At 37.2% G+C, this 23742-nt stretch overlaps 1 protein-coding gene across 2 annotated transcripts in view; it reads left to right on the forward strand.

The window, feature by feature from the left end:
- Positions 1–23742, forward strand: part of MET (MET proto-oncogene, receptor tyrosine kinase) — a 112741-nt gene that overhangs the window by 72138 nt on the left and 16861 nt on the right. For both annotated transcript variants that reach the window (XM_073899103.1, XM_025873211.2), the window contains 11 exons: positions 649–809; positions 2584–2686; positions 2796–2932; positions 3609–3770; positions 4742–4841; positions 8856–9074; positions 15854–16000; positions 17589–17745; positions 17947–18087; positions 20986–21216; positions 23370–23450. In XM_073899103.1, the coding sequence (XP_073755204.1) occupies positions 649–809; positions 2584–2686; positions 2796–2932; positions 3609–3770; positions 4742–4841; positions 8856–9074; positions 15854–16000; positions 17589–17745; positions 17947–18087; positions 20986–21216; positions 23370–23450 (1639 nt within the window). The remainder of the gene's footprint in view (positions 1–648; positions 810–2583; positions 2687–2795; positions 2933–3608; positions 3771–4741; positions 4842–8855; positions 9075–15853; positions 16001–17588; positions 17746–17946; positions 18088–20985; positions 21217–23369; positions 23451–23742) is intronic.

Genomic DNA, 23742 nt, shown 5'->3' on the forward strand with positions numbered 1-23742 from the left:
GATTCATAACGAATGATGAATGAATGAGTGAATGGTAGATATATGTTGAATACCTTCTGTGTGTTTGGTATTATGATAGCTGCTGAATGCAACACTGGATACCAAAAGGTATTTTTACTGTGTGACTTTCTTTCTTCTCCAGGTGGGGAATACCATAGCACAAGGCTATAGCAAACACCCAGCTCATACATAGAACAAGGCACATATTGATGCTTGACTTCAAGGGCCCATGAAAGATTTTTGATCAGAGTTTGATCTGGAGGCCCATGAAAGAGTTATAATGAGAGTTACAAGAATGTGAAAGTCTGGACACAAACTGTCTACTCCACTCTAGAAGATTTCCAGATGAATTCACTTCAGAGTGGCCCTAGAAGGCCCTTCATTTCCACCCAGGCTGAATCTGCTCTCTGTCCCATCTCTGGATCTCCTGAAAACAACTTATTTCATCAGCACATCTTAGATAGTTTTAATATTTGTTCCAGCTTCTGTGAAATTTTGACGCTTTTTCCTGCAGTGAAAATTCCATTTTTTAAGACAGTGGCAGAACAGAAAAATTCCAGAGTGAGGATACATATTGTGTTTGTTTTGCAAACAAAAAATAATGTCTTGAGGTTGTTTTTTTTTTTAAGTTCTCGGTTGTCCTTGTAGGTTTTCCCAACTAGCGCACCCTTGGAAGGAGGGACAGTGCTGACCGTATGTGGCTGGGACTTCGGATTCAGGAGGAATAATAAATTTGATTTAAAGAAAACCAGAGTTCTCCTTGGAAATGAGAGCTGCACCTTGACCTTGAGTGAGAGCACAACAAATATGTAAGGATCTTTAAATGTTTTTCTGGGGTATGGTTGGAAAACGGTTGTGTTTTAGAATGAATGCTTGTAAAGACTATCCCAAAAGTCCATGTCTTGAATTAGAGTCTTGGCCCTCTAACATCCGTTGTGGAACTGTTTTGTTTTTAATCCTGTTTACTTATCAGGATTAAAAAAGGGAAAAGGTGACATTACCTAGTTAAAGAAAAGAAGAATCCAACATCTGGGAGTTTTTCAACAATTTTTGTAACATTTCTTCAGAAATTTTTGGGTAGATTTGAAAGAACAGCACTGGTTGGACTTGCTCCATCTTTAAAGTGTTCAAATATAGAGTCTCCAATGGCTTTTTCTATAAAAATCGGTAAACAGCTCAACAAAGACCCTCTCTTCTAAATTCACTTTCTAAACCTCAGAAATGTAGTAAAGCAGCTCAGTCACATTTTTGAGACTTGTTTCTTTCTTTCTTTCTTTCTTTCTTTTGATGCACTTAAATTTATATTCAGCTGATATTTATTGGTATTATAATGTAAGGAGTGTATCTCATTTAGTCATTCATCTCAGGAGATAACAATACTATACTGATTTTACGAAGGGGGTGTCTGAAGTTCAGAAAGGTGGAGTGTAGAGGGACGCCTGGGTAGCTCAGTCAGCTGAGCATTGCCTTCAGCTCAGGTCATGATCCCAGGGTCCTGGGATCGAGTTCCACATCGGCTCCTTGCTTTCAGGGAGCCTGCTTCTCCCTCTACCTACCTACCTCCCTCCCCCTGCTTATGCTCTTGCTATGACAAATAAATAAATAAATCTTTAAAAAAAAAAAAAAGGTGGAGCGTAGTTTAGCAGAGGCAATCCAGAGAGTAAGAGCTTAACAGGCCTTCAGACTCAACTCTCCTGATCCAAGATGTGTGCTTGTTCCACCATTTTCTCCATGCACCTTCTATCAAATGTAAATCCCATAATGAACGGAGAATCCAGAAATGTTGTTATCATGTAGTAATAACAACCAAACATTTCAAGTTTTATGGTTGAACCTCTTCTATCAAGTGGTTATTTTATACCTTGTAGAATTCCTTCCAGGATCACACAGAGGTATAAATGTACTCATTTACTGAGACCAAAACATCAATTAATGTTGTACTTATTTAGGCTAATGGGAAAACAAATTCTTTCTAGAAATCTCCCTTGTAAGTTCTTATTCATTGCTTTATATATTAAAGCCTGTAAAAGTAAAACATAATTCATTCTCTTCTTTAAAAAGTTGCTTAAAACAAATCACCTTTATACTTTTTCAGGACTGTAAGATTATTAATTCAAAAATAATTCTATGGAAAGTCTGTCACAATTTCACTATTTTTAAGGTAATTTAATAAACACATGACACATGTAACCACAGAAATGTACCTGTTGACATATTTTAATGAAGAGATTTGGTTTATTTATAATTAGCCCATTGTTTCATATGGTGTTGAAATATTTCTTTATCTTATGTATGCCAAACATTATGCTAACAATTTTAGAGGTTTAGACTTAGATTATTATGAATTTTTCAATTAGTGAGGTCAATATTGATGAGGTTTAACAGTTCCTGTGTTATCTATGTGAAGTGTAATAGTACAGAAATGGACATATATGATTTTTAGCCCTAATGCTTACCACAAAACTCTGCTTGCTATTCAGAGTAGCTAGCTCACAATTTACAGTTAATATTCCTTCACATAAAACAGCCAAACCAGAAAATGCCTTTGGATTTGCAACATATTAAACTTTGGGTTTTTTTCAGGCTGAAATGCACAGTTGGTCCTGCAGTGAATGAGCATTTCAATATATCCATAATTATTGCAAATGGTCGAGGGACAGCACAATATAATACATTTTCCTATGTGGTAAGTCTAAGAACTGTTCTCAAGAACTAGGCTATTTGTTACTTAATCTATTTAGAGTCATAAAATTAACAAGTTACTTTGTTTTGTTTTGTTTTTATTTCCTATTCAGGATCCTATAATAACAAGTATTTCTCCAAGTTATGGTCCTAAGACTGGTGGCACCTTGCTTACTTTAACTGGAAAGTATCTAAACAGTGGGAATTCTAGACACATTTCAATTGGTGGAAAAACATGTACTTTAAAAAGGTGTTGTAAATTTATTTTTTGTTGCATCAGTCAAGTAGGATTAGTATCTATATCTAACAAATCGAGAAACGATTGTTCTTTCTGTGTGTGTGTGGAGGAAAATCACGACGTATATTATTTACTCCCTTCCTGACAAAACTTCCTGTATCCACCTACCCTTTTGCTGATGTTTCTACCCTTCCCTTATGTTTACTAATTCCACTTTTTAAGTTTCATCTTCCCATCTACCTTCTCTAATGTTACATCTAGTATCCTGGCTATCCTGTGAGCTGTGAGATCTGGTAATTGACAATAAATTAAACATTTCCATCAAGATTTACAATTAGGCTAAATCACCTTGAGGATGTGAGAAACATGGGGAAGATTGGGTCTAAGGGAAGTTAAGTTTCTGATTCTTAGAGGTGAAAGAGCTCAGTTTAATCAAGTACCAAAAAGATACTTTAAAAATTGTTTAAAATCCCAAAAGTTTTGAAGTCATAGATGGCTTGTCTACAACAAGACTAAGTTTGGGATCCAGTCAAATGTAAATAGGCTACATGAGAAAGTCCTTTTTCCTAAACACATCTGGAAATTCTCATTTAGGAGCCACTGAGTGATATACTTTTGATTTATGCATATAATTCTAAAATATGTGTATCTAATAGCTAAGGTCAATTTTCTTAATTTTTTTATTCAGTGTGTCAGATAGTATTCTTGAATGTTATACCCCAGCTCAAACCACTCCAACTGAGTTTCCTATTAAATTGAAAATTGACTTAGCCAACCGAGAGATGAACAGCTTCAGTTACCAGGAAGACCCCATTGTCTATGCAATTCATCCAACCAAATCTTTTATTAGGTAAGTAAAAGCTTCTGATGGGTATAAGAAAATAATGAACATAAGAATGCTTTGTCTGTCAAATAGTCAAGAGGAATTGCAGTTTTATCTCTAGCTTTAATGCTGTTGCATTTCTTTTAAAGGCCGCCTTTCTAATTCAGGAGTGAAAACTACATTCTGGTTCTGAGTACAATTTGACTTTATCATTGCTAGGTTCATGCCAAGAAACATTTTATCCTACTCTGTTACATTTTAAATGGATTTCTTTTTTTTTTTTTTAAGATTTTATTTATTTATTTTACAGGGAGAGACACAGTGAGAGAGGGAACACAAGCAGGGGAGTGGGAGAGGGAGAAGCAGGCTCCCCACTGAGCAGGGAGCCCGATGCGGGGCTCGATCCCAGGACCCTGGGATCATGACCTGAGCCGAAGGCAGACGCTTAACGACTGAGCCACCGTAAATGGATTTCGGTGCAACAGTTTAATGTGGCACCGTAGTATTTATGCACTTACATTATGTACACGTTAAGTCTGTACTAACTTTGGTGGCCAAAAGTGGAATTACCTTTTTTCCCCTCCATTCTTCAGTGTATTTTTGCTCTGCCTGCTTTAGACACAGCTTTTCCCTATACCAGACTCCCTTTGAATCAGTATTGCATTGGGCCCAGTTCAGTCTGCCTTGTTTCCATTAATTCTAACAGTAGTTAAGTTCATTTTACTTGGATTTATTTTTTAAAAGAGAAAAAAAATATTTCTTCTTCTGTGAGTAAAAAGAAAAATACATTTCTTCAACTTATAAAATAGGAATTTTAAAACATATTTTCAAGTTCAATAAGTTGTTTCCAAAGAAGAGTTACCACTGAACTTCCATTTGACTTTGGCTTTGACTATAAATTGCAGTCACTACATGTGATGTAATTTAACTTCTTTCTTGAAATACTTGGTAGAAAAAGGACCTCTCCATATTGCTGTTTTTCTATTTTATTTTGCCAGTGGTGGGAGCACAATAACAGCTGTTGGGAAAAACCTGCATTCAGTTAGTGTCCTGAGGATGGTCATAAATGTACAGGAAGCGAGAAGGAACTTTACAGTGGTAAGTCCTTTGAGAGATGGTTGTACTTAAGACTGCATCTCTGCCTTTACCACTGGCTTTCAGGGTACATAGGACATTTGGGGTTTGCTTTTAATTTTGCAGCACAGATCAAATAGTATATTTTATACAATAACTAAAATTATCTTGCCTCAGGCTAACATTATAAAATGCACACACACACACACACACAAAATGCTAGACACAAAAGATGATTACCAACTTGAGGCAGTGTTTTTAAAGATAGTCGGTACAGATAGAAACTACATCATTCCTGTCTTAGTTCAGGATCCTATAACAAAATACCATGGACTGGGTGGCTTAAACAACAAATGTTTATTTCTCGCAGTTCTGAAGGCTGGGAAGTGTAACAAGGTGCCGGCAGATCCAGGTGTCTGGTGAGGGTACTGTTTCTGGTTTTCAGAAGACCACCTTCCCTCATTGTATCCTCACATGGCAGAAAGAGAAAGAGGAAGCAAGCTCTCTTGTGTCTCTTATTTTTTTGTTAAAGATTTATTTACTTATTCATTTGAGAGCGAGAGAGAGAGCGCCTGAGCATGAGCAGGGAGAGGAGAAGGAGGAAAAAGGAGGGGCAGAGGGGGAGGGCAATCCCTGCTAAGTGGGAAGCCCAACAGAGGCTCGATCCCAGGACCCTGAGATGATGACCTGAGCCAAAGTCAGATGCTTAACCGACTGAGCCACCCAGGCGCCCCTTGAATCTCTTCTTCTAAGGGCACTAACTCCTTCATAGGAACTCCACTCTCATAACCTAATTACCTTCCCAAGGCCCCATCTCCCACCATCATGCTGAGGATTAGGGTTACAACATGTGATTTAGGGAGGGGCACAAACATTCAGTCCATAGAATTCCTCTCTCCCTTTTTTTAATGCACCAAAGAACATTGCCCTTTTGCTCTAATCTTGCAACAGCATCCTTGTCTTTCTAAGTGGCAGACACACATACGTTCTTACATCCCGGTGTAAGAACGGTGTTGTTACTGTTCTTCTTGTCCCTTTGTTAGCATGTTATCAAGTAATGAGAAAGAGCATTAGAAGACTGATGTCCTGGAGTGTATGTTTGGTGTTTCTCCACTTTCCCTTCTTTTATTTGCAAAGTCAATCAAAATTAAATGAAGACCTCCTTAAAAGTGATTGATCTAACTGTTTATATAGATTACATTGAAATGACAGTTTTAGCTTAGACTTTAGGAAGGTTGGAGTTATTTACAAGGATTTCATATTTTTGTTGATGTTTTTCTCTAATATAAAATACCATAATCTAGTTGGACTTGTGCACTCAACTAAAAATGAAAGTTCTAAGTGCCCCCCCTCTGAAGCAGGGTCTTGATTGGGCAGGTGACAGATTGAATTACAGCACTTCTTTTAGATTCTCCATCCAATATTTCTTGAAGACTAAGGCCACAGTGTTCTTTAATTACAAAAACCAATTTGGGGCTAAAAATGTCAAGCCAAATCACCAAACAATAAGGTCATCTCCAATGAGATTTTTCCTGACCTTCTCAATCAGCCACATTGCATCACCTCTAAAGAGTATTATTAGATTTTTATCATATTCCTGAGAGATTGTACTCCAGGGAGTCACCGTATGAAGTAGAGAGCTTTAAAACCAATCCCCGCACATGGCCACAAATAAAGTTAGAATACCACTGCTATTAATTTAAAGAGCATCACTTCTCCACAGCCAAACAGAACGATTTTTCATTAACCAAATAAGAATACCCTTTTTGGTGTTGGCATGTGACTCTTTAGAAATCTGAGGAATTACTAGTTTATCTAATTCCTGCTGAGCCTAGGTTTTAAAATTAATAGCTAAGTTTCCTTCTCTCTCACCAGCATTATAATGACATGTAGACGCCTTTTGGCTTTATTCATTCATTTGCAATCAAACATTTATTTAAAAACCTCCTAGATGTGAGACATAAGAGTTCCATAACCGAAGGAAGATTCAAACAATGGTAGAAGATAAAAATCTTATTTCTACATATCTGGAAATGTAAACTCTTGTTTTACCACAAACTTATTATCACAATAGAAGTATGCATTAGAATTGGGCAAGAATGAAGAATTCTATTTGACTATTGTTTGTGAGAACTACCTCATAAAGAAATGTGTGTTCCTTCCACGTTACTTGGTGCTTATAGAATTTAAAGCTGACCATGATTAATTGAACCCATTTATTATTTAACAAATAAAAATTCTTGGCCAGGTCTGATTTAGATATACTGTTCCAGCCATGATAACTTTTAAGTCCAGCAAACTCTAATCTTTTAAAATAAAAATACTAAAAAAATAATAAAAATATACCATCTTAACAAAATTAATATGAGTTAATACACATTATGGCCCATAAGCCAGCAGTTTATTGTATAGTTTTCAAATTTCTTTTTTTTTTTAAAGATTTTATTTGTTTGACAGAGAGAGACAGAGCGAGAGAAGGAACACAAGCAGGGGGAGTGGGAGAGGGGGAAGCAGGCTTCACGCTGAGCAGGGAGCCCGATGTGGGGCTTGATCCCAGGACCCTGGGATCATGACCTGAGCCGAAGGCAGACGCTTAATGACTGAGCCTCCCAGGCGCCCCTAGTTTTCAAATTTCTTATTGTTAATAAAGAATTATTGTACTCGCAGTAAAACTGTTCATTTCCATTTTTCAAGATGATAATAAATAGCTTTGGGGATTATAATATGAATTTGATATAAAACTAATATTTTATTTATATTATACCTGTGTATCTCTTTTCTTTATCTGCTTACAACATGCATTTTAAAATGTAGGATAATGTTTTTAAATTATTTTTAGAAGAAAATATCAAATACCCAATTTTGCTTGTGCTTTTTATGTATATCCTGAGTCCTTTTTCTATTGTGGGCATAAGTAATTGTTTTATCTCCAACTCTACTTGTCAAAGAAAAGGAAATCTAAGGATGTTGTTGCTTGTTTGTCTTTTCCTTGGGGGAAAAAAAATGCAACCATTTAACCTCAAATGTGCCACTTTGTGTTGCTGGTTTAGTCTAAGCACAATCAAGAGGAAACCACATTTTCCAAACTTCCATAAATCAGAATTCCAAAGGGGAAGATTTGAAATGAGAGATAAAAGCACATGAAATAATAATAGCAGAGCCTTTGTAAAATAGCGTAAGAAAAGATCTACCGATATAGAGTATAGAGTGAGCAAGAAGCCATAGAGTATGGGAGTTAAGGCAGTGAATTCAAGCCAATGGCCTAGGATTTATGTTCCCTACTCTGCCATTCAGAGCTGTGTGACCTGGTCTAATGACATTAGCTCAAAAGGCTTAGTTTCTTCATCTGTAAAATGTGGGTAAAATCACAGCACCTATCTCTTAGGACTGTTGTGAGGATGAAATGAGAACAACCTATAAAGTATTTTGCACAGAACCTGGCACTCAGAAATTGATAGCTTGAAACACACTAATAAGATGACCTGACTACATAGCTACTTATAATGTCATCAGTATGGTGCTCGGTAGTTGGCAAAGCACTTACCATGCAGTATCACACATTGTGAATAACATTTTAATCTTAATTCAGGATTGAGGACAGAGTCTCCTATTAAGGGCTTTGCTTGGATTCTCACAACTTACTTTAAAGGTATGATGTGAATCAAGGACTTCTAACCACACAAAGTCCAGCTCTCATTCTGCCATTGGTATTTCATAAACAAAGAGGCAGTCCCTCCAGCTGACTGTCCTGTCATCTTAAGGAAAATAAAAGTGATGGAGGGACAGCCAGCTTCAGTTCGATCAGTATAGCTTATTCCAGGCCAGTGAAGCTCCGTGTTCCTTTAAAGATTGTGTTGTTTGGATGATTTTGCATCTTTCATGTTACCAGAAATGTGTTCTTCAACAATAGTAAATTAAATGCAGATTTTTTTCAAAAATTATATATTTTTAATTGTCTAAAACAGTGAACTGTGGAAGTTGCTATTGATGTTGTCAAGCTATCTTCTGTCTAAAGTGGATAACTGTGTCTTACTATAGGCATGTCAACATCGCTCTAGCTCAGAGATAATCTGCTGTACAACTCCTTCACTGCAACAGCTGAATCTGCACCTCCCTCTGAAAACCAAAGCCTTTTTCATGTTAGATGGGATCCATTCCAAATACTTTGATCTCATTTATGTACATAATCCCGTGTTTAAGCCTTTTGAAAAGCCAGTGATGATCTCAATAGGCAATGAAAATGTACTGGAAATTAAGGTAAGAAATGCTTAAAAATGCTCTCTGAAATCATCAACTTGAACTTAATTGACTTCATAGCTGTATGAATAGAATTGTTGTACTGGGTCATTATCTTATACTACATCAGCAAATATCTAAGCTTCAAAAAACAAATCTTTTTGGCATAAGACTAAAAGTTAAGTATAATCATGGACTGCTTTTTAATGAAGCGTTTAAAAATTCTTTCTGTGTGTGTATTAATAAGTAGCAAATGTGGGACACAATCTATTAAATAGGCTGCCTGTAATGCATTATCCTGCTGCTGTTATACATTTCCCTGGACACCTAAATGTGCTCATTATAAGATAAAAGGTAAGAACCATGAAAGTAAATGCATCAGTTGTAGTTTTGTACTTCCATGAAATACTTGGAATTTTGTATCTGAGTATGGTCATCTCTAAGCTGATTTCTAAATGGAGCTGGATTTCCTCTACTATAGGAATATAGCAGCCTCTAAATGTAATTCAACTGGAGAATAACAAATTATCTTTTCTAGCCCAGCCTGTTGCAAACAAAGAACACTATAAAAAGCAGAGAGGTTAAGTGGTTTGACAAGTGATGGAACAGTGGCAAAACAAGGACTAGAGTACAACTCTCTTATGTCACTTCAGTCATCTTTACCTCAAGTGGTAATAAAATGGCAAAATGATCAAGACTTTATCGGTAGCCCCAGTCACTAGAAACAGCAAAATACTTACCCTTCACCATTGTTGTTTTAGACATTCAGAATTTTTCCTCTGAAAGATAGCCTAGATGCCAATATGAACAAATACAAAGTAATAGGATAGTCCTTGTTTAGATATAAGTTCCTGTAGATCATCTCCATCTAAGTAACAATACATTTCTACTGAAGTTTTTCTGCTTTTTCAACAAGATTTTATCTACAGCCAAATTCATGCACACGTTCATACTCATATAAGTTTACTAACCTCGAATTGTGTTTTGTACAATAATTAAGCAAGCCCAGCATGAAATTAAATGGGAGCCTGCTTCAGTGAACAGCATGTTTACCACAGCAAAGTTCTTTCATCTGCTTCTTTAATTAGTTTTAGAAAAGGAGAAAGAGCTTTTATCACTTCTTTTTTTTTCAATAAAACTAATCTAGTGTGACCTTTTGCTTTCAACAATTACTGTGTTTGCCATTTGAAAGATTCCATTTGGGGGCACCTGAGTGGCTCAGTTGGTTAAGCGACTGCCTTCGGCTCAGGTCATGATCCTGGAGTCCCGGGATTGAGTCCCGCATCAGACTCCCCAGGGAGTCTGCTTCTCCCTCGGACCCTCCCCCGTCTCATGCTCTCTCTCTATCTCATTCTCTCTCTCAAATAAATAAATAAAATCTTAAAAAAAAAAAAAAAGAAAGATTCCATTTGGTTTTTCTTGATGAAAACAAAGGTATATTTGCAAATATTTTTTATGCCCAAACCATTTTTCTGTTCCTCTATCTCTGATGGAAGGATTAGAAATAAATGGTTCTTTATCCACTCTTCCAAGCACAGTCTTATATAGAAGAGAAAACTTTTTCTGTAAATTAAATACCCATTATTCAATGTCCTACAAAATTGTTGGACCTAGAAAAACATGATTTGACATCATCCTTAGCCTTTCGATGCTGTTCCCAACATGGCCCAAGGGGTCTCTGGAAATAGACACAAAACATTTTCTTTTTTTCTCTTCATACAAAATGACTCTTTTCTCTAACAAGGGTATAACATCTGTCATCTCACAGAGTGGCAGTTTGGGGAGAATAGGGATGATTTAGAGGGATTATTTTGGTATCATCATTCAATCTCCCATAGTCCATTTGCTTTATATATAAGAGGGAATCTAAGGTGTAAGGAAAGATTGTGTGACAGCTCTTTAACCCTTTATCGGTTTCTAAAGTGGATCACATGAAAACCTCTGCCTCTCTTGGGACAGAAACAAAGGAAAGCAAAGCATGAGAAAAGAAAAGAAAGAAAAGTCCTCTTCCAGACATGCAGTGGACTGTTTTTATCAAAAGAAAGGATGCCAGTTTATTTCATGTTGTGCTTGTCCAATTACGGTTCAAAACATGAGTGTGAAGTAGGTTTGTATTCCATCAGTGAAAGCTATGGAGAGAATTACGTGTTTAGAGAGTTGTTCCTTATTGCCAGGAGGAGTTCATGGTCCTCAAGCAGCCATGCATACAGGAATTCCCTGGCTAAAAAGAGATTGTGAGGGGCACCTCGGTGGCTCAGTCGTTGAGCATCTGCCTTCAGCTCAGGTCATGAGCCCAGGGTCCTGGGATCAAGCCCCACATCGAGCCCTGCATCGGGCTCCCTGCTCTGCGGGAAGCCTGCTTCTCCCTCTCCCACTCCCCCTGCTTGTGTTCCCTCTCTCACTGTGTCTCTCTCTCTCTCTCTGTCAAATAAATAAAATCTTTAAAATAAAAATAAAATAAAAAGAGATTGTGATAGTCTCCAGCCCTAGTTGTGAGAATTGCCTCAGTCAGCAGTATGCCACGACCAAGAGGTTCAGCCAAGTTCTGATCAAGAGAATGTAAGAGAGACCAAGGATCAGTCATTCCTCAGAATGAACCAGAAATCCCATTGATGGGGGAGGTAGTTTATGGCCAAGGTTCCAAGTTAGTCAGGACCAATTGTGGATAGTGGTCATCAAAAATAGACATCTCCTTTGGAGTACACACCAGGGCACCATGTTTATGTCAACAGCAGCTCACATTTTTGTGGAAGATTAGTTAACATAGTACTTTGATATATATTATTTCATTTCAGACTCAGACCTGTGCAGTTTAGAGGTCCAGTAATGATTATCCCCACTTACAGATAAGTAAACATAGGTTTAGAAAGCTTAGGTGATTTGTCTTGGGCTACCTAGGGAGCAAATAGCAGAACTAGATCTCACACTCAAGTCTCTTGATTCCAAATTTCATCTTTACAGTAGATTACAATGCTTTTCATATCAACTTTCATTTAATGTATACCAAAATACCTTTCATAATAGAGAAACTTTTCTATCATATGGAATATAGATATCTATACAGTTCTTTAGATGAGAGAGCTCTAAACTCTTTACACAGAATTGATTTTTATATATTTGTAAAGAAACCCTATCTTTTCCCTAATTATCTTATTACATGACTCTCTGTGCATGGGCATATTTTATGGAAAGTAGAGAAGTACAATATGTAATGCTGGAACAAAGACTGCCTGACACTGACCTGGGAATTTATGTTATTTTGGAGCAAATTGATGTATATGGTCATAGAGATGCTTCAGAGGTCCAGTCTGGAGAAGTCAGCTGAACCAGGAAAAGGGGACAGGAAGATCAGCAGTTTCACGGTGCCCCACCTAGGCAGTGAAGAAACCATTTTAATTTTAGTTCACGCAGCTTTTCCCAAATGACCAGGAAATTTCTGCAAATGCCTATTAACATCCTGTGGAACTCAGTTTTGAAGGCTTCTGTGAGGGTTCTTTTGCCTACTCTCTAAACTGAGGGGCTCCTATATTCTGGAGGAAGTGTAAATCTCCCCCTCCTGATCCTATCACCACCAGCTTGCTGACTTTCTGCTTGCCAACCTCCCTGGACTGTTGCCTCTCTGGGTCCTCTACCAACTTGCACCTCACTGCTCTAGCTGGCTTTCCCATACTCAATCTTGTGGCCACCTGGATATATGAAATCTTGTAAGATCCCTCCCTCTATATATAATGCTATTTTTGAAATTCTACCTACTGCCACCATCCACTATGTTCTGTAACCAGCTCAGACATGGGTCCCCAGGTGTGAATCCTAGATAGAAACACTGTGTCACACCTGGCCAGAGTTGGAGATGAAAGGAATAAGGGACATCCTAACATAACACATTAGGAGTAATAAGTTTTCACTTTAGAAATATATTTATTGGGGCACCTGGGTGGCTCAGTCATTAAGCGTCTGCCTTCGGCTTAGGTCATGATCCCAGGGTCCTGGGATTGAGCCCCGCATCGGGCTTCCTGCTCTATGGGAAGCCTGCTTCTCCCTCTCCCACTCCCCCCCTCCCACTCCCCCTGCTTGTGTTCCCCTCTCTCTGTGTATCTCTCTGTCAAGTAAATAAATAAAATATTTTTTAAAAAAAAAGAAAATATATTTATTTTAATAGTATAGTGAAAAGAAAAACCTCTGTTCATCTTTATCTTCTCAGTAACTAGAATTGTGTCTAACACACAGTAGATCAAATGGAATTTGATTTGCTTCCTGACCTAGTCCCTTCTTGAACCTTAGTTCTGAATGTGTAAAGCTGGAATGACAATAATACCAACCCAGGGGGGAGGAGGGGGCTGTCTTTACAAGACAAAATGAGATAATTATAATTCTAAATTGCTCTATGTGTGCAGGGGATTGAAGACCAGAAAGTTTTTTCTGTGCTGCTTTATTAAGAGTATATTACCATTTTAATGACTGAAGAACTGAGCCAATTGTTATGTTCTTCTATTTAATAATAGTTAATATTAAATAATAAAAAGTAAATTAAAAAAAGTTCTAAACACATGCATTTTTCCCACAACTCCATAAAGATGTGTTTATTCTTTTTTTAAGATTATTTATTTATTTGTCAAAGAGAGCTAGCAAGCACAAGCAGGGAGAGTGGTAGGCAGAGGGAGAAGCAGGCTCCCTGCTGAGCAAGGAGCCCAATGTGGGACTTGATCCCAGAACCCTGGGATCATGACCTGAGCCGAAGGCGGATGCTTAATGGAGTGAGCCACCCAGGCATCCCAAGATATGTTTATTTTAAATGACAAAAAGTACCCTATATCTATTTTTATTTTTTTCTGACTTGGACCCCTCTACATATAATAGTGGATGGCCAGTATCCCTTTTGTGACATCTTGGATAGTAGACTTTTATTAAAACAATTACACATACAAAGCTGATAGTAATTACTTATATGTCATCATTTATTGTATGTTCCCTACTAGGCACAAATGAAAAGGGGTTCAGTGTTAGCTGAGTGGTCTGTTTTTGTTTTAGAGAAGCCTTTATGCAATATCCAAGGAGACCTGTGCCTAAAAGGAGTATTGGAAGTGCAAATGCAGTATGTTCATCCCTTCCCCCAGCCTTCGTTATCCTCTAAGCAAGCAAGACACATTTTGGTCATTCCCTCATAAATCAAGCCCTGCAGCTCTTTAATCTCTTTTCTTTGTCATTCCCTGAATTCCCTCCAATATGTGAGTGCGTGCCTTACCCTTCCTCAGACCTAACCAACAAGTTGTCATTTGAAGCCCCAAAGTGACCTGTTAGATTTATGTGCTTTTACATTGAATTGCCCTGTGTGGCTGACCTGGTTCAATGGCATACACATACTGCCTCTAGAACTATCTAGAAAATAGAAGGATAGGGTTTGTCTCTATCCATTTTTTTCTTAGACTCCAGATTCATGTTCGAAAGAAGTATTTTCTTCTACCTTCTTTCCCCAGAGTGATTTCTGACCTACCAATCTATTGAAATCCATGTAAGACAATGTATTTAAAAGTGGTTTGCCAAGTACTAAAGATCACATAAAACAAAGTGGTGGCGGTACTATAGTTATTACTGGCTGCTCTTCGTCCATAAGTAAAATAGTAATATGTTTTTATATATTATCCTTTTATCTTTTAATAAATAACTGTGCTCATTAAGTCTTTTTTTTTTTAAGATTTTATTTATTTATTTGACAGAGAGAGACACAGAGGGAGAGGGAACACAAGCAGGGGGAGTAGGAGAGGGAGAAGCAGGCTTCCCGTGGAGCAGGGAGCCCAATGCGGGGCTCGATCCCAGGATGCGGAGCTCGATCCCAGGACCCTGGGATCATGACCTGAGCCGAAGGCAGACACTTAAGGACTGAGCCACCCAGGCGCCCCCTGTACTTATTAAGTCTTGATATGAGAAGTTGTGCCTACATTTTCACTTCTTTCCCAAGGCTAATTATTGGTTTCTTCAACAAAATGTTGATATTTTTTAAATTCAGTTAACTAAATATGTCAAATTGCAAATTTTTTTTTAAATCCTCATGTAACTAAGTATTCAAAATAATGTAATCATGCCCTGAAATCATAATGAGGGTCATATAACATCTCACAGGAATTTCTGTAAAAATGAATTTATTTATGTGTAAGATTCAGCTGTGCAGGAAGGATGAAAAGAAACTGCCCAACTCAAACACAAAAGGAATATATTAACATAGATCAGTTAGTTCAGAATCTCTGGAGATAGGACCCAGGCATCAGTATTTTGTAAAGCTCTCTTAATGTGATTCTAAAAGTAGAGCCAAGGTTCAGTGTCACTGCATGAGGCAGTGTTAGTGCAACAACTGAATCTCTAAGTTATTTCCCTTTTGCCAACCATTGATACCCCCTAAAGACATTAATAAGGTGATTGTGGGTAAGAGGTCATTGGATGGAAGGGTGTGGAACAAAAATCTCTCCTTGGCTCTAAAATCCAGTTTGATAGAAAAGCTATAAGGGCACCTGGCTGGCATGCAACTCTTGATCTCAGGGTTGTAAGTTTGAGCCCCACATTGGGTGTGGACATTATAAAATCTTAAAAAAAAAATCATAAAAAGCTATATGCTGTGAATCCTAATTAGTGCCCCCAAATGATCATGCTCTCTTGCAACTATCCAAATTCCCATGCAAATGAGTATCATAAAATCATATGTCTTGGCAAACAACATGGCCTATGTTTGCAATATATTTATGTTCTTTCACAATTGTTAGCATTCCTGCAAAACTGTGAAGTGTTAACAACCTCTTTTTTTCTTTCAGGGAAATGATATTGACCCTGAAGCAGTTAAAGGTGAAGTGTTAAAAGTTGGAAATAAGAGCTGTGAGACTATATACTCGGATTCTGAAGCCGTTTTATGCAAGGTCCCCAATGACCTGCTGAAATTGAACAACGAGCTAAATATAGAGGTGGGATTCCTGTATTTCTCTCATGATGTAAATAAAGATGCCAGTATAATTATGTCACTTGCAGGCTTAAAATAAATCATTAAAGCTCATTTGTGTGTTGGCTTTGGCTCATCAGCTCAGCCTCGATTCTTAGTTGTTACTTTAGAATTAGTGAGTTTTTGTTGCACTGTCTCCTTCCCAAGCTTTAGAGGGTGGATCGCAAAAGTCCTTCCTAGGCACACTCCCTCTCCAGCATGCCCCACTTTTGACAAAATTTATTGTAACTCTCAGGAGGGATAAGGGCACACCCCAAACCCTCCCCCCACCTCTTTGTACCAGGAGGCCAGAGCCTCCTGGTACTGCCACTCTCCACAGTGACCTCAAATGAATGAACAGGGTAAAATAGGAATTAAACTATTGTATAATAACTTCTTTCATGTTGCACCATACAACTCACACATTTAAAGTGTACAGCTCAGTGGTTTTGGGTGTATTACCTTATTAATTTTTTTAAATTATGGCAAAATACAAATAAAATTTGCCATTTTAACTATTTTTTAGTGTACAATTCAGTGGCATTAATTATATTCACGGTATTGTGCAACCATCACCACTAATTCCAAAACTTTTTCATCACCCCAAAGAGAAACTCTGGAACCATTAAGCCATACTGTCATATTCCCTCCTCTTCTCCAGCCCTGAGTAACCTCTAATCTATTTTCTGTCTTTATGAATTTGCCTATTCTAAATATTTCATATAAGTGGAATAATACAATATTTGTCCTTGTGTGTCTGGCTTATTTTACTTAGCATGTTTTCATGGTTCATACAGGTTCTAGTATGTGTCAGAACTTTATTACTTTTTAAGGCTGAGTAATATTCCATCATATAGATATACCACATTTTGTTTATCCAAGAATGAGTGAATTTTAAAGGATTCCTGAAGTCTTCTAAAAAGTTTTAAAATGGAAGGGGGGAGAGTTATGAAATGGGAAAGTACAAAAATACTATAAAATTTAAGGCTGAATCATGATATCAGAGTTTAAAATTCAGAAGGACCATAAATCCTAAAAATCATACCATGTTAAAGCCAGAAGGATCCTCAAAGATTTCTTCTATGTCTCAAAACTGAAATAAAAATATTTTGCAACTTTATTATTCCATGTGATTATTTACCTTTTATGGGAAGTCTTCTCTGCCCCCTACCTAATCCTTCAAGATAGAGTGAATGTCCCGTGGTCTCTGTTTCTTACTGATTATTCATATTTCTAAGGTATATTTCATACTGTGTTATCACTTATTTATGTGTTTGTCTCCCTTTCTATAATTTAGCTCCTCAAGACCAAAAACTGGTTTTTATTTATCTTTTTATCCCTAATACCTAGTTACAAGTACAAACCAAAAGTACTTTAGGGATCAGTAGCCCCTAATTATTTGAACACTGAAACAGAATTGAGGAATATCTTGTTGCTCTGGAGACAATTATGCCACTTCTAGGACATTAATAACCAGCTGGTACTTTGGGTCCAAGGAGAGTGATTCAACCTGTGTAGTATATTTTGTATTTGTCATGGCTAACTTCTCACTTTTCTGTATTTGTCATTTTTAGTGGAAGCAAGCAGTTTCTTCAACCGTCCTTGGAAAAGTAATTGTTCAGCCAGATCAGAATTTCACAGGATTGATTGTTGGTGTTATCTCAATATCATTAATAGTCTTATTATTACTCGGGCTTTTCCTGTGGCTGAAAAGGAGAAAGCAAATTAAAGGTGCATTTTTTTTGTTGTTACTATTTGCTTTGAGAAGTTACCTGAAGTATACAGTCATTACAGTTTAAAAATGCCATCGATTCATGTGTGTTGTCTTATATGCAATGCACAAACCCATGAGTTCTGGTTACTGGGTCAAGGTCTACTGGGACCCATGATAGCCAAGTCTTTAACGAGCTCTTTCTCTCTCTCTGTTTTAAGATCTGGGCAGTGAATTAGTTCGCTATGATGCAAGAGTACACACTCCTCATTTGGATAGGCTTGTAAGTGCCCGAAGTGTAAGCCCAACTACAGAAATGGTTTCAAATGAATCTGTAGACTACCGAGCTACTTTTCCAGAAGGTATATTTCAGTTTATCATTCTAAGAAATACCTATACATATACCTCAGTGGGTTGTAGCATTGTTGTTTATTTTTGGTTTTGCCTTTATATTTTTATAAAAATAAAAAAGAAGTATTTGCATCTTCTTTGGCCAAAGAAGTATTTAATTTGACACAGAATTATATGGCTCTTATTTTTAAATGGACTCATGTACATATTACATTAGATCTTTAGAGTCTTTAAGTTTTCTTCTCACAAAAATGTCAATTTTAAAATCCATTTGAGCAAAGGTAAGATCTTTATCATCTGAGTTCAATGCTAAGGAGTTGTGAAGCTCTCTTTTAACAACCCAGGAAGATTTAAGATACAAAACTTATATTTATTTAAATATAAGTGGGCACTGATACTTTTTTTTTTAATCTGTGAATCCTCAAGCATTAAAATTATACCTTTAGTATCCCCTTAAAGGATTCTCAGTGAGCTGTCAGTACACAGCCTTTTACCCACCAACATTCCAGGACTTAAATACATTCTGAGTCTTATCCAATAAAAACCTTCAGTTATGCCATTTAAAAAGGAGTGGTTAACACCCTCTGCTTTGCAAAACACTAGGCCTAATACTGGTCAGGTTAACCAGAGAATTTCACATTGTTTTATTTCAAGTCTCCTGGTAAAAGCAAAATGTCTGTATTGTATCTGCTTCTTTATCTTTAGAAGTTCCAGGACGTGAGTCAAGTACAGGCACTTCCCTGTTGAATATTTACCATTGGACAAATAAAATGAGTCACAAGTGGTTGGGGATACTGGAAAACTAGAAATTGCTCATCAAAACAAGTACAAGAGCAATGAGGCACTTCGTATTTTAACTTTTTCAACCCTCACTGCCTCTCAGTTTTTGAAGCTTACATTAGTTCTGAAGAGATACACATAAATATTGTCTTTGCCCGCATGACTGCATTGCCTTTGAAAATACATGCCCTTAACAACATGAACAAATCAGACCCAGTTTATAGCTTTGAAATTTATATCTATTAGTATTTTATATTCACACTTAATAGCTCTAATCTGAGATCATTATAATTCACAAGTATTTTTTTTTAAAAAAAGCTCATTTAATCCTTCAACCTTGTTACTGAACAAACCTCTTTCAACATTCCTGAGAAGCTTGAGTTTCATCATCTTTCCTACATTGAAGCTGAACTTTCAAGACACGGAAAAGTAAAATAGACAAAAGAAGGTCATGAGAGACGAGAATGAGGGAATGCGCGGCCAGCATCTAATGAAGAGGCAGCTACACAGCATTCCTCTCTATGTCTGGTGGAGACAGCCTCCCCATCAGTCTCATGCAGACCCAGAGTTCTCTGTGGCATTACAACAGAGTCTCACATCATTGGTTTAAATTCGAGTTTGCACGTGTTTGAACTTAGCCTACGGGCCAGTAGAATTTCTATGCGAGAGGACTTTTTTCCCTGTATCTCACCAAGGATTTCCCTCAGTCTCTGCACCCTGAGAATTCAGAACTCTGATCTCCGGGTGCAAAGGTTTGGAAAGTGAAGGTGAAGGAAATGAGCTCAGAGAGGCTTATTTGCATTTCTTTCCCCTGGGGAAGTTTTGAAGAGCCTGACTCTGGGATTGAAAGAACCTCAGCACCCAGCTAAGCTTCTTTCTTCCCTCGCCCATCCAACATTCCAGGTACTCACCTGAGGTTCTGCATCCTTCCTTTAAGGATGTATCTGTCCTATTTCCAGTTAGTTACTGTAACTATAAGTGGCCCCCAAACCTTTTGAGGAACAACTGTTGAGGTTTACTGCTTTAGCCAAGTCGATATTAACCAAACTGTACACTATGGAAAATACTAAGAATGCTTAAACAGGGTTAGGAATAGTCAGAGTACCATCAACTTTTTTTATGCCCCCTCTCAAGTTCTGACTTTCCTAGTCATTTGCAAACAAGCTCTATTATCTTTTAATGCCAACAGGGACCCTCCCAAGCCCTCTTGCCTCTCCCCATGTTATATACTAATATACTTCAACACCCTGCCTAGTTCATCTTCATCAGTTGCAGATATGATGCCCTGTCCTTGATAGTTTGGATTCCCAGTGGAAAGGGCAAAGCACCTGGTGGCTTCTCTGCCCTGTTTCTCACTAAGAAATTTATCTTCAGCCCCACAATTTCTTATGAAAAAGCTTCACCTTGAAGCAGAAAACCTTGCCTGAGGCTCTAATAGAGCTTTGGTTGTAAAGATCAACTTAGAAGGAATGCTGATCCCTTTCCAAGTGCCCTCAATTAAGCAGTGGGTATGGCACACTAACCCATTCTAGCCTTCTCTGAATGGGGGGATCCCATTATATCTGCCATCATCACCACACAGGGGAGAATTTACCAGTAATGTTAAAAGCCTTCAATTCTGAAATTTTAACCATTATATATTTCTAGTTTCACTATACTATACTTTTCCTTGGCCAGGAATCCATATAGATGTTGAGCAATACAAACTAGTTCCATTAATAAACACTAGTCTCTCAAAAGCAAACTACTTTTGCTGCTTCCCAATCTTAAGAATATAGTATATTAAAAAATAAACCTCAAGCATGGCTTTTTGCTATATATGAAAAGAGAAATATCTAAGGAAATGAGAGTAAACAAGGTTTCAAAGTTAATGCTTAATTTATTTAAAAGAAAATTTATACACATTTTGTTCCAACTCTTGTATATGTAAGCCAGTATCTTTTCCCAAATTATCATTTTTATTAAACCAATTCCTTTGTAAAGGCTCTTTCTAGCCTAATTCAACAACAAAACTACCATTCCTTATTATAAAATCCAGACTTCATTATTAATTTAATTTGTTGCCCTGTTGTAGTCTCCACTAAATGAGGTTTCGCTTTGTTCTCTAATAATTTTGCTTTATCTTGCAGACCAGTTTCCTAACTCATCTCAGAATGGATCATGCAGACAAGTACAGTATCCTCTGACGGACCTGTCCCCCATGCTCACTAGTGGGGACTCTGATATATCCAGTCCATTATTGCAAAATACTGTCCACATTGACCTCAGTGCTCTAAATCCAGAGCTGGTCCAGGCAGTCCAGCACGTAGTGATTGGGCCGAGTAGCCTGATTGTGCATTTCAATGAAGTCATAGGAAGAGGTAAGTATTTCCACTCAGCTTTTTGTTAAATACAATTTTCCAGTAAGCATTTTATCTTCTGCCTTTGCAGATTAGGAGCTTAGACAATGGTGAAAGCAACTGACAGAGCAGTGATAACAAGCCACTTGATTTCTGTTCTGCAGAAATAGGGCCCTACAAATCATATCCATGGGGACTTGCCCCTGTGCAGGGAGGCAATTTGATAATCTCCTAAATATAAGAAAAATAAATCACATTCTTTCTTCATCTTTTTCATAATGGCAACTCTAGTTTCTTGGAAGGTGCAGTTTACTTCTTTATGAAAATCATTAAGTTCCAATGTTTTTACTCATATCTTCCTCTAGTCTTTCTTTACCCTGAGAACAGTGACTAACTCTATGAAGTCCTGGTTTATAGCAGTTTGTACACTGCTGGACAGCATCAAAAGATGGAATTTATAGCATTCCCCTGATCTGAAGCAACATATATCATCTCTACAATGCACTCCAATTTCTTTATACAAAGAGGATGAATATTTGTAATAAGCCAGCCAGAGCAGCAATAACAGCTTGCATACACAGTGTTGAGGAAATATTTAGCAGGAAAAGAAAGCAAGCAGAAGGCAGGAAATGAACTGCACTCTTCTCTTTTTTTCTCTTTTTTTCTAAAAAGCTTTTGCCATTGATACTGAATGGCCTCTGATCCCTTTTATTCTATATGTGCTGCAAAAGGTAGCAGGCATCTGCCAGCATGATGCAGAAGAAGCTGATGGGAGAATGTGCCTTATATGAAAACAAGGCTTTCCCATTTTCCTGTGACAGCACCCACACATTCTTCTATAACAGATTCCAGATCTTAATCCTTAGCACGTTCCCCTTCTCGAATAGTAGCTGCACTGTTAACAAGCCTGTTTTACATCAGAGTAATACATAGTTCTATTACTAGCCTATAAAAACCAGAAATTGCACCAGTTTTAGAGAATGTGGACTCACCAATTATGCCCTAATTCTATACATCGTAAAAATTAGAATTTTTAATTTTCATCAGTAAAGGTGCTAAAATGGCAATTATTCCCCTAGGAAGTAGTAACCATTAATGATTCTGTAAATATTAAGTATTATTTATTTATATGTTTTTCCCAGTAGAAAATGAGCCCTCAAGAGCATAAGTTTTATTTTATTCATCTTTACATTACCAAAGGGTAAATTAATCCCTGACATTCACATACTAGGAACTCAGGGAATCTTGGCTGGATGGATGAATTAATTAATGAGTGACTTACACAGCTATCAGACGTTTGGCACCTCTGGGGAAAATTACTGCCACTGGATGAAAGGCTCCCATTGGAAAGTGATGTGGCTAAAGCCAAAGAGAACTAGATGGAATGACTCAGAATGAATTTGCTTCATTTGGCCAGTTGGCTTTCAGTTTCTGCCAACCTGGATTACGTATTAACCGGTGACTAATGGGGGAAATCCTTATTCTATAATGCTGATCTTATTTCTAATGGTAACATTTTTATTTCAGTTTAGTTTACTGGAATAGAGGGAGCTTCTTTTATTGCATTTCTTCATGTGGTAAAACCTTATTTTCACATTTAAAAGATACTATCTGATCCTTAAAAATAATAAATTTCTTTTTTTTAAATACTTATTTAATTCAGAGAAAGAGCATGCGAGTGTGCACAGTGGGGAGGGGCAGAGGGAGAGAGAGAATCTTAAATTCTGCAGTCAGCACAGAGCCCAGTGCAGTGCTCAGTCTTATGACCCTGAGATTACGACCTGAGCTGCAACCAAGAGTCGGATGCTTAACCAACTGAGCCACCCAGGCGCCCCAAAAATAATAAATTTATTTTGTGAGGCAGATGTTACTCCTGTGTTCAGTGTCCACTGTGGTTTAATATTTTGCTATATTAGCCTTTAATAACAGTTACATCACCTAAATTTTTTTACCATGTATTAAATAATCATATTGCTTATATCTCAGGGTGAAATACCTTACATCTACATATTTTACAGACACACACAGTGGTACTATTAATCAGTAGTATAAAAAACAATGCATTTTTTTTGCCATGTAGGAAAAAGAAGGAAATAAAAATCATGAAGGGCTTTGCAAGTGATAATTGCCTAATTAAAAGTAATGTAGCACTAACCAAATTCCCTTTCATGTAGGACATTTTGGGTGTGTATACCATGGGACTTTGTTGGACAATGATGACAAGAAAATTCACTGTGCTGTGAAATCCTTGAATCGTAAGTGATATTTTATTTAACAATGGAGTACACTTTCATGGTTTACTAACTAATAAATAGTTCATAATAAAATGTTGATTTATACTTTCCCTTGTGGGAAAATCAGCTACTCCTGGAATTAGGGATCTAATCCTGAAAATTTGCTTGGTCTAAATTCTTATTAAAATATTCCCTCAGAAATTATTTCTCAGAGCCTTCATAAATAAGAATTTGGAGAAATGATGTTCTTGGATGAACAAAGTGTCATTTAACTGTGTTTGACTTTATAATATTTGTTTTGCAAGTGACATTT

Source organism: Callorhinus ursinus, unplaced genomic scaffold (assembly GCF_003265705.2).
Source record: "Callorhinus ursinus isolate GAN/ISIS: 27379988/994484 unplaced genomic scaffold, GSC_fseal_2.0 scaffold12, whole genome shotgun sequence".
NCBI classification, from domain to species: Eukaryota; Metazoa; Chordata; class Mammalia; order Carnivora; family Otariidae; genus Callorhinus; species Callorhinus ursinus.